This window comes from Dendropsophus ebraccatus, chromosome 14 (assembly GCF_027789765.1).
Source record: "Dendropsophus ebraccatus isolate aDenEbr1 chromosome 14, aDenEbr1.pat, whole genome shotgun sequence".
Lineage (NCBI taxonomy): Eukaryota > Metazoa > Chordata > Amphibia > Anura > Hylidae > Dendropsophus > Dendropsophus ebraccatus.
The window spans coordinates 63,070,653-63,088,144 of record NC_091467.1 but is presented as its reverse complement, the minus strand read 5'-3'; the positions used below and the strand labels follow the sequence as shown (position 1 = coordinate 63,088,144).

The window sequence follows — 17,492 nt, the reverse complement described above, 5'->3', positions numbered from 1 at the left end:
CAAGCGGCACTAGTATCAGCCATAGGTGTGAGGTGCAGCACTCTGTTTCTTCCCTGAACCATAACTACTATAATACTGCTCCCGTATACAAGAATATAACTACTATAATACTGCTCCTATATACAAGAATATAACTACTATAATAATTCTCCTATATACAAGAATATAACTACTATAATACTGCTCCCTATATACAGGAATATACTACTATAATACTGCTCCTATATACAGGAATATAACTACTATAATACTGCCCCCTATATACAAGAATATAACTACTATAATACTGTTCCTATATACAAGAATATAACTACTATAACACTGCTCCTATATACAAGAATATAACTACTATAATACTGCCCCCTATACAGGGCCGGCCTTTGGGGTGTGCGACCTGTGCGCTTGCACAGGGCGCATCACTCCCGGCCAGCTAGGGGGCGTTCAGGCAGAGCGCTCCCCTAGCTGTCCGCACGGCGCCCTCCTCCAGTGCCTGTTCCTCCCGGGCTCCCCTCTGCCTTCTCATGGGCGCCGTGTACTCTCCTATCAATCTTGTGACCGCAAGCAGAGCAGTGCTTGCGGTCACAAGACTGATCAAACAGTACGCCTACAGCTGACGCGCTCCCTGGGGATTCCCCAGCAGAGCACGCATCAGTGACCTCAGCGTCAGCCAGCGTCCTTGTACTTCCGGCACAGGCGCACGCTGAGGTCACTGGTGTGTGCGGTGCCGGGGACATGCCCAGAGAGCGCGCATCGGCCGGGGGCGATGCAGAAGACGAGAGCCGCGGCGTGGGAGCGAGATGTTAGGTGAGTTATGTGTTTTTGTTTTTTCAATCTGCACAAAGGAGGCAGACAACATAAAGGGGCAATGTATATGGGGCAGACAACATAAAGGGGCAATCTATATGGGGCAGACAACATAAAGGGGCAATCTATATGGGGCAGACAACATAAAGGGGCAATGTATATGGGGCAGACAACATAAAGGGGCAATCTATATGGGGCAGACAACATAAAGGGGCAATCTATATGGGGCAGACAACATAAAGGGGCAATCTATATGGGGCAGACAACATAAAGGGGCAATCTATATGGGGCAGACAACATAAAGGGGCAATCTATATGGGGCAGACAACATAAAGGGGCAATCTATATGGGGCAGACAACATAAAGGGGCAATCTATATGGGGCAGACAACATAAAGGGGCAATGTATATGGGGCAGACAACATAAAGGGGCAATCTATAAGGGGGCAGACAACATAAGGGGGCAATCTATAAAGGGGAAGACAACATAAGGGGGCAATCTATAAAGGGGCAGACAACATAAAGGGGCAATCTATAAGGGGGAGACAACATAAGGGGGCAATCTATAAGGGGGGAGACAACATAAAGGGGCAATCTATAAGGGGGGAGACAACATAAGGGGGCAATCTATAAAGGGGCAGACAACATAAAGGGGCAATCTATAAGGGGGCAGACAACAAAGGGGCAATCTATAAGGGGGGGACAACATAAGGGGGAGACAACATAATGGGGCAATCTATAAGGGAGACAACATAAGGGGGATGGACAACACAGGGGGGCCATCTACAAGGGAATGGACAACACGGGTGCCATTTATAAGGGGGTCAACACGGGGGCTATCTGTAAGGGGGACTACAAAGAGGGGGCCATCTATAAGGGAGGGCTACAAAGAGGGGGCCATCTATAAGGGAGGGCTACAAAGAGGGGTACCATATACTATAGGGGGGACTACACAGAGGGGGGTTCTCAAGGAGATGCACATGGGGTCATATATAGGGAAGACTGAACAAGGGGCCATCTATAAGGAGGCTGAATAGAGGGGGGGCCATATACTAGAGGGGGATCACATAGTGTCAGCCTACTCACTAAATGAGGGTGTAAAGGGGCCGATACAGATGTGCAGTGTGTAGAGAGATGAGGATGGTGCCAGAGTGAGGAGCCTAATATATTTGTCTAGCAGATTCTGTGGATTCGTGGCACGGAGAATGGCCCAGGGCAGAAGAAGAAGAAAATTAAAGGGGAACAACTCTGATCAGAGAAGACGTCCCCTGTGAGTCACTTGATATAACTGCACTCTAATGTATATGGTGTACAGAACCTGTGTAGAGCTGTGTCCACCTCTATATGACTGGATGAGGTGTTAGTGATCTATGTACAGTGGATTATTCAGTAGTGGCGGTAGTGTTAGTCAGTATGCGGTGGTATTAGTCAGTATGTGGTGGTGTTAATCAGTATGTGGTGGTAATATGGATTTAGTATACCGGATTGGGTCAGCAACAATATAGTGGTGATGGTAGTGGTTGTGGTGTGGTGGTAATATTTCCCCCTTGTATACTAGTATTATTGGTAATATTGGTCTCAGTATACAGGATTTGGGCAGTAACAGTATAGCAGTAATATGTATGGTGATAATATTTCCTTCTTTATACTGGTATTATTGTTAATACTGGATATATATACCCCCCCCCCCCTAATAGCATCGCTTGTTCGAGGAGGGGGCCCAGTCATCAGCTGTTGCATTATCCACAACCAGCTGTCAGCTAGATGTATGTAAGTGCAAGTATATGTATATAGATAATGTATTTTCAATGTATAGGTGTGCATGTGTGTGTACTGGAGGTTTATATATGCATAATGTGTGTTTAAATATGTGTGACATTGTATATGTGTGTACTATATAATGTGTATGGGGGGTGTACTGTTATATAATGTGTTTGTAGTGTGTGTTCTGTTATATAATGTATTTTCAATGTGTAGGTGTGCTTGTGTGTGTACTGGATACTACTTCCCCCTCCAGCCATACACACAACTACTACATGGCTGGGAGAAGTAGTAGTTGTGTGTATGGATGGAGAGGGAAGTAGTAGTTGTGTGTATGGCTGGAGGGGGAAGTACTAGTTGTGTGTATGGCTGGAGGGGGAAGTTGTGTGTGACTGGGTGAGTAGTAGTTGTGTGTATGGCTGGGGGAGATAGTAGTATTTGTGTGTATGGCTGGGGGAGATAGTAGTAGTTGTGTGTATGGCTGGTGGGGGTAGTATTTGTGTGTATGGTTGGTGGGGGTAGTAGTTGTGTGTATGGATAGATAAGTAGTAGTTGTGTGTATGGCTGGAGGGGGAAGTTGTGTGTGACTGGGTGAGTAGTAGTTGTGTGTATGGCTGGGGGAGATAGTAGTATTTGTGTGTATGGCTGGGGGAGATAGTAGTAGTTGTGTGTATGGCTGGTGGGGGTAGTATTTGTGTGTATGGTTGGTGGGGGTAGTATTTGTGTGTATGGTTGGTGGGGGTAGTATTTGTGTGTATGGTTGGTGGGGGTAGTAGTTGTGTGTATGGATAGATAAGTAGTAGTTGTGTGTATGGCTGGAGGGGGTAGTAGTATTTGTGTGTATGGCTGGTGGGGGTAGTAGGTAGTTGTGTGTATGGCTGGTGGGGGTAGTATTTGTGTGTATGGTTGGTGGGGGTAGTAGTTGTGTGTATGGATAGATAAGTTTCGCACAGGGCGCCATCTACCTTAAGGCCGGCCCTGCCCCTATATACAGGAATATAACTACTATATACAAGAATATAACTACTATAATACTGCTCCTATATACAGGAATATAACTACTGTAATACTGCTCCTATATACAAGAATATAACTACTATAATACTGCTCCTATATACAAGAATATAACTACTATAATACTGCTCCTATATACAGGAATATAACTACTATATACAAGAATATAACTACTATAATACTGCTCCTATATACAAGAATATAACTACTATAATACTGCTCCTATATACAGGAATATAACTACTATAATACTGCTCCTATGGAATGGATGATAACACAGGACGTATACTGAGTAATAGACTATCCTGGATAGTTTTGTCTGGTTGGTGCTGACAATAGTCCTGACCTGAGACCTGCGCAGTCCTGTGTTTGCAGACATGTGATTACTGTATACACAACTTAGAACATTTTTTATTTTGTGTTTAGAAAATAATTTTGTGCCAGATTTACAAACAATTTATAAAATCTTACATTTAAAATAAAAAATACAAACAAATATTTACAGGCTAATGTTTCCGCTTTACATTACAGTATCCACATAATGCTGCCATGCAGCACCTACATAACAGTACCATATGGTATCCAGATAAAACTGTCATAGGCTATGTTCACACTCCGTAGTAATCATGGCCGTTGCAACAACGGACGTGATTTCTAAACCACTTACGTAGTGCTGCCTTCTGAGGAATCCCAGACGGAGTGTATACACATAGTATACACTCCAGCCGCGATCCCTAGTGGCGCCGTGAGAAACTGACATGTCATTTTTCTTTCATTAAATAGCGGCCACAGAAAACCCTGTCAGTGCACACAGTGGAGCAAGCGGCTACGGCCGTACACTCCATTGTGTGCAGTGGGGAGTTCTGATGCGGGTGCGCATGGATGCACTTGCATCAGAACACAGCCGCGCTAAAGATCATTCGGCGGTACTGCAGATCATCCGGTCGGTACTGCCACGGAACGGCCGGTATCTTACAAGGTATGAACATAGCCAAAAGGTGCATATATAACAGTACCATAAGGTATCCACATAATACTGCCATGCAGCACCTACATAACAGGGCCATAGGCTATCAACATAATACTGCAACGAAGCAACTACGTAACAGTACCATAGGGTATCCACATATTACTGTCATGAAGCACCTACATAACAGTACCGAAGGGTATCAAAATAATACTGTCATAAGGTGCATACATAACAGTACTATAGGGTATCCACATAATACTGCCATGCAGCATCTACATGACAGTACCATAAGGTATCCACATAATACTGCCATAAGGTACCTACATAACTTTACTATACCAAAACAATGGGATACAGTTCTAAAATAGCATCACTACATAGGATCTATATAGTACCGAGTGGCACAACTGAAATCCTTAGGGTCCTAGAGCAAAGTGGGATGGGTTCCTAACACCTAATAATGAGAGGCAGTAGTGAAAGGTACAGATAATAGCACCTTATATTCAAGAACCCACATAGCAGCACCAAGATATGAAAAGTACAATGGTTTTGCGCTTGAAAGTGCCCCTCAACCACTCATGCGGCTCAGGCATCATATTTGGTCCCAGTCTCCACCTCCTCACACATCACACATCAAATTATTTGGTTGTGAGAAAGGTGTCAGCTTCGCCAGTGGCCATAATGGTCCAATCACAATTAGTAGTTGATGGTTAAGGGTTGGGGTTAGGGTTTGGTGGGAAAAATTTACAGGCACTCGGCACAGAAAGCCAACGTGGCCAAACCACTCCACCATCATCTTGTATGAGGTCAGGGAGCTTAGCTGTGGACCAAACATTCATCCCACCAGCCACAACTCTTCTTGGTGAACCTCATAACTATCCAGTGTCCAAATGAGCAATCCTTCTGATGGAGGTCAAAAACATTTAATGCCCATTGGAAACTCGATGGACCTGGATTCTTCTACCATCTGGTACAGAAATGCTGCTCTGGGACCTGTGACATGAAGTTGGTAGATGGAATCACAAAGTAGTCATCTAGTTGTGGAACCTTGAACAACAATGACTACAGGTGGAGATCATCATGTCCTCCAACTATGGCTGGTGGTCAATGGTGGCATTGAGGCCTAATAGTCTCTCTCGTATGGCACATGGTGCACATTTAGGCTCTGTATTGCTTCTGTTTAACATATACTTAAAGAGGTTGTCCGGGAAAAAATTAAAAGTAAGACATTGTGGAAGTCCGACCTTCATACCCCTCACCGATATAAGTATTTGGCCCTCGGCTTCTTTGTTATGAATAGAGCCGCAGCTCTATTCATTCTTATGGAGCAGCAGAAACGGCTCGTGTAAGCACTCTTCCAGCTTACTCAGCTCTCTCTGGTGGCTCCGTAGGAATGACTAGAGCCACGGGTCACGTGCTATACCAGCAGCTCTATTCATAATAAAAAACACAGGTGCCCGATACGGAGATCGTCGGGGTGTGCAGAAATTGGACCCCCCCCCCCCCGCAATCTCTTAATTTTTCCCAGGCAACCTCTTCAAATGCGCCACCCACCAGGCAAGGACGCCTAGGGAGACATTTTGCGTGTACACTGGGAACATGAACTGTAACAAATGTCCAACTTTTCTCATTTCTCGCCAAAGTTGTCCAATGACAAAAAAAGTGGGAGTCGTCTCCAAGGAAATTGTGAAATTTATGAATAAGAAGGCACTATGATGGCTCAAACTTTGGGTGTAGAATTCATTGTCGGGCTTGTAATAAAGTTGCTGATCTACGTTACGCCAGTCTTGGTAAATTTCGGCTACCGACTCCGTAAATGTACCTATATGTAGTGACATCATAAATGACTCATCACATCAGGAGATCAATAGATGTTTACAGAAAACCTAGAGCTTTCTCTCCCCTTGGTTTCCATGGGGCAATAGACGTGATTTTCTGTAGACTTCTATGGGGAACCTCTCGATATTCTTGACCACATGATAACTACCAGGACTGTGGACCTCTCCACTAGTGTGATAGGGTCATATCTGTTATATTACATTCATTATGTCACAAGGTGAGATATTTGTCCATAAATAATGATATAGAGTAGGCAGGAGACCACCAGCAATGGATGGTTTCCTGGCTGGTGGTCTTCTCCAGTAAAGAAATGGAGGATGGTCTCCTCATTCTTCTAAATAATGGCTTCTGATTCAATCTCCCAACAGATTTCTCATATTTTGTTTTTTTTCCTGGTGAAATTATGTAAACTTTTGAGAACTTAATACAAACAACATCCATGAAGCCCCCAGAGCTCTGGTAACCTTGGGAAGCCGTCATCTCCTTGGTCATCTGGTCATCTCTGTGGTAGTCTCTATTCTACAATGGAAAGTCTTAAATTTCACTTTCTTCTACAGTCTCCTCTATGGTTTCCCCCAATGTCAAACCGCCATCACTGCTCTCCGAAACACTCCTCCGGGTAAAATACTGTAGCGGGGCGCTGTTCTTTGGGCCCAGGTCAGAGGAGACATTGACAGTGGCTTGTAGAAGCTGCACACCACTATTCTTCTTACCATTCTGGTAATTCCCTCTGTCCAGGAAAAATTTACCCTTCATGTTTTTAGCTCCCTGGGTTTTATACTTCACTTTATTACCAAAAAAACAACTTTTACATGGAAAATACTGGAGGAGGAAGAGATTCCACTGTTTTCTGAGCTCGGCTTTTACCTGAGAAAAGAAGAAGGATAACAAAGCTAAAACTCTTCTACATGGGGGGCAGTATTATAGTAGTTATATTCCTGTATATAGGGGCAGTATTATAGCAGTTATATTCTTGTATATAGGAGCAGTATTATAGTAGTTATATTCTTGTATATAGGAGCAGTATTATAGTAGTTATATTCTTGTATATAGGAGCAGTATTATAGTAGTTATATTCCTGTATATAGGGGCAGTATTATAGTAGTTATATTCTTGTATATAGGGGGCAGTATTATAGTAGTTATATTCTTGTATATAGGAGCAGTATTATAGTAGTTATATTCTTGTATATAGGGAGCAGTATTATAGTAGTTATAACCAAGTCAGTAGAGAGCAGAGCCCGCTCTAGAGGTGTATAAGGCTATACAGATGGATAGGTACGTAGACAAACAATATCCAGTGGACCTGGGGCTGGGGAGCAGCAGCAGAAAAGGAGACTGTATATGGCAAAAGCAGGTAGAAACAAAAATCCAAAGCACTCACCAGCCGATGCGGTCTTCAAAGGTTTATTAGATACAAATCACCATCGGGAGGGGGAGAGTGGAACAGGTGCGGGAACGTAGGCAACACAACAGTTTCACGCCGCAGCGCTTTTGTCAAGTTTGACAAAACGCTGCGGGGATGAAACTGTTGTGTTGAATACGTTCCTGCACCTGTTCCACTCTCCCCCTCCCGATGGTGATTTGTATCTAATAAACCTTTGAAGACCGCATCGGCTGGTGAGTGCTTTGGATTTTTGTCTCTACCTGCTTTTGCCATTATAGTAGTTATATTCTTGTATATAGGAGCAGTATTATAGTAGTTATATTCTTGTATATAGGGGGCAATATTATAGTAGTTATATTCTTGTATATAGGAGCAGTATTATAGTAGTTATATTCTTGTATATAGGAGCAGTATTATAGTAGTTATATTCTTGTATATAGGAGCAGTATTATAGTAGTATATTCCTGTATATAGGAGCAGTATTATAGTAGTATATTCCTGTATATAGGTGCAGTATTATAGTAGTTATATTCTTGTACATAGAAAGCAGTATTAAAGTAGTTATATTCCTGTATATAGGGGGCAGTATTATAGTGGTTATATTCCTGTATATAGAGGGCAGTATTATAGTAGTTATATTCCTGTATATAGGAGCAGTATTAAAGTAGTTATATTCTTGTATATAGGAACAGTATTATAGTAGTTATTTTCTTTTACATAGGATCATTATTATAGTAGTTATATTTTTGTATATAGAGGGGAAGTTTTATAATAGTTATATATGGGATTTTATTATTGCGGTTGTTATTTTTTTAATCTTCTGCAGTATCTTTCCTGTATTATATTACATGTCTCTCTCTTTATAGCAATGATGCAGTGGCTCTGGGTCTATATGTCCTTGCTGCATCTTATTGCTTTCCGCAGGGCGCTCTTGTCCTTGAGTCTATATGAGATAATACCGTACAGTAACCTGATAATTAACAATCTTACGGCTCCATGAAGAATACGACTAATTGACCTTTTCACTGATGAAGAATAAATCTCCCGACTATATGCAGGAAGACATTTACTTCCTCAGCACTGTGTATGAAGCATTAAAGCTTTCATTACCTGAGATGATCATTCACTGCTAGGAGGCAGCTACAGATCTTACAGGTCATATGATATTTAGGAAACAGGGGCCCTGCTATAGGGAGGAGTATTATGTAAATACAACTGTGGAGGTGACTGGAGTATTAATACACATACTTACCTCCCCATTAGTAAAGCAGTATAAATAGGCAACCACAAAGCCCTGCAAAGAATAGAAAACTTGTTAATGGAGGTATGTTGTGTCCTAAAGAGTCAGGGGGGTGGAGCCATTTGAAGTGGAGAAGGTGCAGATAAAAAGATTTGATAATGTCACCTGGAAGGAGCTCATGGTCAGCTGGATGAAGAGCAGAACATGTTTGGTGAGACCCTTCATGTGCTCATCACTTACGAATGTGAACAGGACCTCATGAGTCCCCAAGAGTGGGATCAGGATCAGTGTCGCTTTGGCAAATCTGAATTATAAAATTATAAAGCAAGTAGGCAAAATGGAACAACAAAGAAATAACAGTATGATATATGTCTATAGGCATGTCTGTAGTAGCACTGTATATTACAGTGGTGTCCTGTAAACTTTTAGGGTCCTCCACTGATTTCATTGGATGGTCCTCTTAAGATAAAAACTACACTGGGTACAGCTCCTACTAAAAAGTGGGTAGGGAGACATACAAGGGGAACCCGCTCAATTTCTTACCTAAGATATAGTACAAACAAAGCGTTTTAAAAGGGGTTTCCATATGCAATAAATGCATTTAGTTATTTATATACTGAGCTTAGTTCTGGTACTGTATTTATGTATTTAGGTTAGTCCAGGTGCTGTATTTATATACTGAGCTTAGTTCTAGTACTATATTTATATACAGGGGTTAGTTCTGGTACTGTATTTATATACTGAGCTTAGTTCTAGTACTATATTTATATACAGGGGTTAGTTCTGGTACTGTATTTATATACTGAGCTTAGTTCTAGTACTATATTTATATACAGGGGTTAGTTCTGGTACTGTATTTATATACTGAGCTTAGTTCTGGTGCTGTATTGATACACTGAGCTTAGTTCTAGTACTGTAAATACTGGAGTTAGTTCTGGCACTGTATTTATATGCTGAGTTTAGTTCTAGTGCTGTATATATATATGTTGAGCTTAGTTCTGTAGTTCTTGAGTTGTCTTTATATACAGGGGTTAGTTCTGGTACTGTATTTATATACTGAGCTTAGTTCTGGTGCTGTATTGATACACTGAGCTTAGTTCTAGTACTGTATATACTGGAGTTAGTTCTTGTATTTGATTTATATGCTGAGCTTAGTTCTGGTGCTGTATATATATGTTGAGCTTATTTCTGTAGTTCTTGTGTTGTATTGATATACTGGGGTTAGTTTTGGTGCTGCATTGAGGCACTGAGGTTATTTGTGGTGTTGTGTGCATGTACTAAACTTAGTTCTGGTACTGTCTTTATATACAGAGTTTAGTTCTGGTGTTTTATTTATATACCGAGGTTAGGTCTGGTATTGTACTTATATACTGAGGTCAAATCAGGTACTATTTTATGTAGTGAGCTTAGTTCTGGTGCTGTATGTATATTGTACTGGGCTTAGCTCTGGTTCTGTATGTACATATTGAGGTTAGTCCTGGTGCTGTATTTATATACTGAACTTTGTTCTGGTGCTGTATTTATTTACTGAGGTTAGTTCTGATGCTGTATTTATATACTGAGCTTAGTTCTGGTGTTGTATTTATATACAGAGCTTAGTTCTGATGCTGTATAATATATATATATATATATATATATATATATATATATATATATATATAGTGAGCATAGTTCTGGTGCTGTGATTATATACTGAGCTTAGTTCTGGTGTTGTATTTATATACTGAGCTTAGTTCTGGTGCTGTATTTATGTGCTGTCTATAATGAAGACTTTGTACATATAGGTGCATAATAAATAAGTGTAGTATCAGTATGTCCCATTTTATTCAATATTTGATAAGGATTTTTATAAACCCTATTTACTTGCATTAAACACATTTTGATAAAATCTATTCTTTAACCATACATCCTTTATCTCTGTGCCCACCCTATGTGGTGCTAATTTCACCTAAGGTTGGGTGCACCCTTTTCTCTACCCCTGTCTCTGGGAAGCATTGGCCCCTAGAGGACAGAGCAGGAATGGAAGCCATAATGGAAACAGCAAAAGAGTGCCCAGAGATGGAACCTGCTGACATACAGTGTGTCCGGGCACTTACTGTCACCAGACCACATTCTCTGCTCCACTTCCCTGCTGTATCCTTCCTCCTCTGAGCACCCTTCTGCTGTATCTCTTATGGCTTCAGTTCCTGCTCTGCCCTCTAGGGGCCATAGAAACATAGAAGATTATCTGCAGAAAAAGACCACTGGGTCCATCTACACTCCTCTTTTAGTATTTCCCTTACGATAGATATATGTCTATACCAGGCATGTTTAAATTCTGTTATTGTAGATTTACCAACCACATCTGCTGGAAGTTTGTTCCAAGTATCTACTACTCTTTCAGTAAAGTAATATTTTCTCACGTTGCTTCTGATCTTTCCCCCAACTAACCTCTCACTGTGTCCTCTTGTTGAGTTCAGTTTTTTACTAAAAGCATTTTCCTCCTGAACCTTATTGAGTCCTTTGAAATGTTACAAAAGCAGCTAAACCTGGAATCCCATGTGGAGAATGGCAACCATGTTTTTCTAAATCTGGCCAATTTGATTTGACACTCAAAACAAAGTTGTCCATACATCCTTATATACAGTTATTGGTACCCCACACATCCAGTAGATGGCGCTCAGAGTTGTGATTTCACACCCTCTGTAATGGTCCCTCGTCTTACCTGTATTTATAGTCTGTAAACTTTAGCTGTTGTGCCTTCAGCTTCAGGTGTAGAAGGTTCAGTATCTTGATATGTACAGCAAAGTTTATCTACAAGACACAGACCTTGTTATATAACGTGTTGCCCAGGAGCATTGTAGGTAGCGCTGGGAGTCTTATACTCCAGTCACATCCAAAGCAGAAGTAAGGTTGCACTGGTTGCTGTTGAGGATCCATCCGCATTGTGCACCCAGAATAGCTGAAGAAAGATCCCAGCATTCATTGTTCTCCGAGTCTGGACATGGCTGTGACCGGAGCAGAAGGCATAATGTAATGACGTCCCAGGGATCGGATACTTACAAATATGCAGAGCAGCATCGGTCCCTTAATGATATACCAGATCGCCGTGTTCTGGTTTATTCCCCAACATCTAAAATTACAAAAAAATAAGATAATTAATGTAACAGATATAATTCCTGAGAGGTTATCAGTGCCGCGCCCCTTCAGAAACCTGTCCCTTTGGTGCACAAGTGAACTTGATTTGCAATAATTATATAAACATTTCTCATAACAATTTAGAGTAAAGGATGGAGAGAGAAGAGGGGAGTGTAATACAGTACAGCATGCCCACTACAAGCATTAAGGGGTAGCATGAGAAAGCTACCAGGAAACCAGCAGGAAGAACAATAAGAAGAGAAAAAGTCACCCTGGCCTCACTACTATGGGGAAGGTGCACTGACCCTGACAGCTATGGGTGGTACACCATGGCCTCACTACTATGGGGAAGGTGCACTGACCCTCACAGTTATGGGTGGTACACCATGGCCTCACTACTATGGGGAAGGTGCAGTGACCCTGACAGCTATGGGTGGTACACCCTGGCCTCACTACTATGGGGAAGGTGCAGTGACCCTGACAGCTATGGGTGGTACACCCTGGCCTCACTACTATCAGGAAGGTGCACAGACCCTCACAGTTATGGGTGGTACACCATGGCCTCACTACTATGGGGAAGGTGCACTGACCCTCACAGTTATGGGTGGTACACCATGGCCTCACTACTATGGGGAAGGTGCACTGACCCTCACAGTTATGGGTGGTACACCCTGGCCTCACTACTATCAGGAAGGTGCACAGACCCTCACAGTTATGGGTGGTACACCCTGGCCTCACTACTATCAGGAAGGTGCACAGACCCTCACAGTTATGGGTGGTACACCCTGCCCTCACTACTATGGGGAAGGTGCACAGACCCTCACAGTTATGGCCTCACTACTATGGCCTCACTACTATGGGGAAGGTGCACTGACCCTCACAGTTATGGGTGGTACACCCTGGCCTCACTACTATCAGGAAGGTGCACAGACCCTCACAGTTATAGGTGGTACACCCTGGCCTCACTACTATCAGGAAGGTGCACAGACCCTCACAGTTATGGGTGGTACACCATGGCCTCACTACTATGGGGAAGGTGCACTGACCCTCACAGTTATGGGTGGTACACCCTGGCCTCACTACTATGGGGAAGGTGCACTGACCCTCACAGCTATGGCCTTACTACTATGGCCTCACTACTATGGGGAAGGTGCACTGACCCTCACAGCTATGGCCTTACTACTATGGCCTCACTACTATGGGGAAGGTGCACTGACCCTCACAGCTATGGGTGGTACACCCTGGCCTCACTACGATCAGGAAGGTGCACTTACCCTCACAGCTATGGGTGGTACACCATGGCCTCACTACTATGGGGAAGGTGCAGTGACCCTCACAGTTATGAGTGGTACACCCTGGCCTCACTACTATAGGAAAGGAGCAGTGCCCCTCGGAGTTATTAGGAGAACCTTGCTGATCATAGTTGGGGGCCTAGTGGCGAGGATGCTGTGGCCCTCAGAGTTATGTGGGATGCCATAACTCTTTTAGTTATAAGGACCACTGCAGTGACCGCTATAGTGGTCCTTATAACTAAAAGAGTTATAGTGCTGGGTCTAAGGGGTTACTGTGGTCAGTGCACCACGTGCTGTCCTTGTTTTATATTCTTCTATATTGTGAATATTCTGCCTCCTTCTGTGACCCTGAAGGATGAGATGAGTTTTTATATAAAGCTGCATTTTCCTGGCGCCGCTTCTCTCTGCTGTAATCCCTCATTCATGGAGGTAATTGTGTATCTCTGGCTATCCGGACGCTGCGGTGATTTATGGCTGAGCAGTTACCCGATCGATATTTACAGTATGTATATGGTGCTGGGAGATTGCCTCATGAATCACGCTGCCAATGGCGCAATTAGGATCATGACGGATTGCTGCGACCTCAGGAGGAGCGCCATCCGCCCGTAATTAATTCCTGCCTGCGATTGCTGCTCCGGGGGCTAGACCGCCACTTAATTACACATCCCATCTGCCTAATAGTGATGAAATAGTCACTGAGAGTCAGATCAGAAGACTCCTCCTCTCCTCAAATCCTCTGTGCTGCTGGGACCCTGCTCCTTCCTCTATGGAACCATCACCCTGTGACCTCCCCCATAATATCAGCACACTCCTCTCCTGACATCCTCTGTGCTGCTGGGACCCTGCTCCTTCCTCTATGGAACCATCACCCTGTGACCTCCCCAATTACATCAGCACACTCCTTTCCTGACATCCTCTGTGCTGCTGGCACCCTGCTCCTTCCTCTATATAACTCTCTCCTGTGACCTCCCCTATAATATCAGCACACTCCTCTCCTGACATCCTCTGTGCTGCTGGGACCCTGCTCCTTCCTCTATGTAACTCTCACCCTGTGACCTCCCCTATAAGGTCAGCACACTCCTCTCCTGACATCCTCTGTGCTGCTGGGACCCTGCTACTTCTCTATGTAACTCTCACCCTGTGACCTCCCCTATAAGATCAGCACACTCCTCTCCTGACATCCTCTGTGCTGCTGGCACCCTGCTCCTTCCTCTATATAACTCTCACCCTGTGACCTCCCCTATAAGGTCAGCACATTTCTCTCCTGACATCCTCTGTGCTGCTGGGGACCCTGCTCCTTCCTCTATGTAACTCTCCCCTGTGACCTCTCCTATAAGGTCAGCACACTCCTTTCCTGACATCCTCTGTGCTGCTGGGACCCTGCTCCTTCTATTGAACTATCACCCTGTGACCTCCCCTATAAGATCAGCACACTCCTCTCCTGACATCCTCTGTGCTGCTGGGGACCCTGCTCCTTCCTCTATGTAACTCTCACCCTGTGACCTCCCCTATAAGATCAGCACACTCCTCTCCTGACATCCTCTGTGCTGCTGGGACCCTGCTCCTTCCTCTATGTAACTATCACCCTGTGACCTCTCCTATAAGATCAGCACACTCCTCTCCTGACATCCTCTGTGCTGCTGGGACCCTGCTCCTTCTCTATGTAACTATCACCCTGTGACCTCCCCTATAAGGTCAGCACATTTCTCTCCTGACATCCTCTGTGCTGCTGGGACCAGTGAACGTCTACAGGAAAGGCACATCCATCTCCTGACATCCTCTGTGCTGCTGTGATCACTGTATTGCAGTGCATCATGCATCTTACCCTTCGTTCTCCAGGTAGGTTCTCGCTATCACCCAGGGTATGATGAACACTAGGGGGCACACTGCAAAACAAACAGGAGCCAGTAAGATGGATGAGATGGTCACAGACAGGTAGATGAGGACATGGCGGCCACTTACACCAGCCGATGGCCATGTATCTCAGCAGCATCCTCCGCTCGCACAGGACCATAGAGACGATGGTGGTGTGCAGGTAGATCCCCTCCACCAGCAGCCAGAAGTAGTTGGCGCCCACAAAGAAGTGCAGGGAGATATGGACGATGCGGCAGGAGGTGGTGACCTGCAGGACACAGCGGTTATTACAGCTCCCCCTGCTGGACTGAACTAGGAATAGCCCTAAAAATTACTGGGAAAAACTGCTCATTTGTCATTCAAAAATTTGAAATGAATAAATAAATAAATAAGTAAATGACCCCCCCAACCCCATTGTGTGACCTGTGACCTGTGACATACCTGAGGGGCCAGCACGGATAGCCAGTCATTGGCGTTGCTCGCCACCCTCGGGGGCTGGTTGGTACTTTGCACTATATCTTTGATCAGGACGGCCAGAGCCCTCATAATAAAGGAGCCAAAGAGATTCATGTGGATGTAATTCCTGGTGCAGTGAAGCTTCCTGCAAGGTAAGAGGGTAATGCAGTGAGTGCAATGTGCTGCCAGACCACCGGGGGCACCAGAGAGACAGCAGGCAGTATAACATGTAATAGGATTAGATACACAGCTCAGCAGACAGTATAACAAGAGACAGGATTAGATACACAGCTCACAGATATAAAGTGAGAGGAGTCAGGTTGCTGCAGTGAGTGTAATGTGCCGCCAGAACACTGGGGGCGCCAAAGGGACAGCAGACAGTTAGTGTGATAGGATTAGATACACAGCTAAACAGAGAGTATAACAAGTGACAGGATTAGACACAGACTCAGACATATAATGTAAGAGGAGTCAGGTGGCTGCAAAACCTGTGCAATAAGCTACAAGAACTCCGGGGGCGCCAGAGAGACAATAGATGGTATCGCATGTGATAGGATTGGATACACAGCTCATAGGTACATGGTAAATAGGATCAGATACCCCTCTCCGCAGATAGTATAACACGTGATAGGATTAGATACACCCCAGACAGTATCACACGTGATAGGATTAGATACACAGCTCAGCAGACAGTAACAAATGTGATAGGATTAGATACACCGCTCAGCAGAATTTATCACATGGGATAGGATTAGATACACCTCTCAGCAGACAGTATCACATGGGATAGGATCAGATACACCTCTCAGCAGACAGTATCACATGGGATAGGATTAGATACACCTCTCAGCAGACAGTATCACATGGGATAGGATTAGATACACCTCTCAGCAGACAGTATCACATGGGACAGGATTAGATACACCTCTCAGCAGACAGTATCACACAATAGGATTAGATACACCGCTCAGCAGACAGTATCACATGGGATAGGATTAGATACACCGCTCAGCAGACAGTATCACATGGGATAGTATTAGATACACCGCTCAGCAGACAGTATCACATGGGATAGGATTAGATACACCTCTCAGCAGACAGTATCACATGGGATAGTATTAGATACACCGCTCAGCAGACAGTATCACATGGGATAGTATTAGATACACCGCTCAGCAGACAGTATCACATGGGATAGGATTAGATACACCTCTCAGCAGACAGTATCACATGGGATAGTATTAGATACACCGCTCAGCAGACAGTATCACATGGGATAGTATTAGATACACCGCTCAGCAGACAGTATCACATGGGACAGGATTAGATACACCTCTCAGCAGACAGTATCACATGAGAAAGGATTAGATACACCGCTCAGCATAATTTATCACTGGGACAGGATTAGATACACCTTTCAGCAGACAGTATCACATGGGATAGGATCAGATACACCTCTCAGCAGACCGTATCACACAATAGGATTAGATACCCCTCTCCTCAGACAGTATCACATGGGATAGGATTAGATACACCTCTCAGCAGACAGTATCACACAATAGGATTAGATACCCCTCTCCTCAGACAGTATGATCTCACCTGAATGTGAGGAGGATGCACAGTGCCAGGACGAGGGTCCCGAGGGATATGGAGTAGCCCACCGTGTAGCAGATCTGCAGTAGTAGTAGTAGCGAGTGCTCCTTATCCTGTAAGAACATGGGGTGAGCTCCGGCACTGCACACTGGTAACACTATGGAGTC

At 44.0% G+C, this 17,492-nt stretch overlaps 1 protein-coding gene across 3 annotated transcripts in view; it reads right to left on the bottom strand.

The window, feature by feature from the left end:
- Positions 1-3,808: 3,808 nt before the first annotated feature.
- The window catches only part of GLP2R (glucagon like peptide 2 receptor), a 71,455-nt gene continuing 57,771 nt past the window's right edge, over positions 3,809-17,492 (bottom strand). For all 3 annotated transcript variants that reach the window (XM_069953448.1, XM_069953447.1, XM_069953449.1), the window contains exons 5-13: positions 17,332-17,438; positions 15,718-15,877; positions 15,385-15,544; positions 15,248-15,308; positions 12,056-12,125; positions 11,718-11,806; positions 9,179-9,317; positions 9,026-9,067; positions 3,809-7,254 (exon numbers count right to left, since the gene is read on the bottom strand). In XM_069953448.1, coding sequence (XP_069809549.1) covers positions 6,922-7,254; positions 9,026-9,067; positions 9,179-9,317; positions 11,718-11,806; positions 12,056-12,125; positions 15,248-15,308; positions 15,385-15,544; positions 15,718-15,877; positions 17,332-17,438 — 1,161 coding nt within the window. In that variant the 3' untranslated portion in view covers positions 3,809-6,921. The remainder of the gene's footprint in view (positions 7,255-9,025; positions 9,068-9,178; positions 9,318-11,717; positions 11,807-12,055; positions 12,126-15,247; positions 15,309-15,384; positions 15,545-15,717; positions 15,878-17,331; positions 17,439-17,492) is intronic.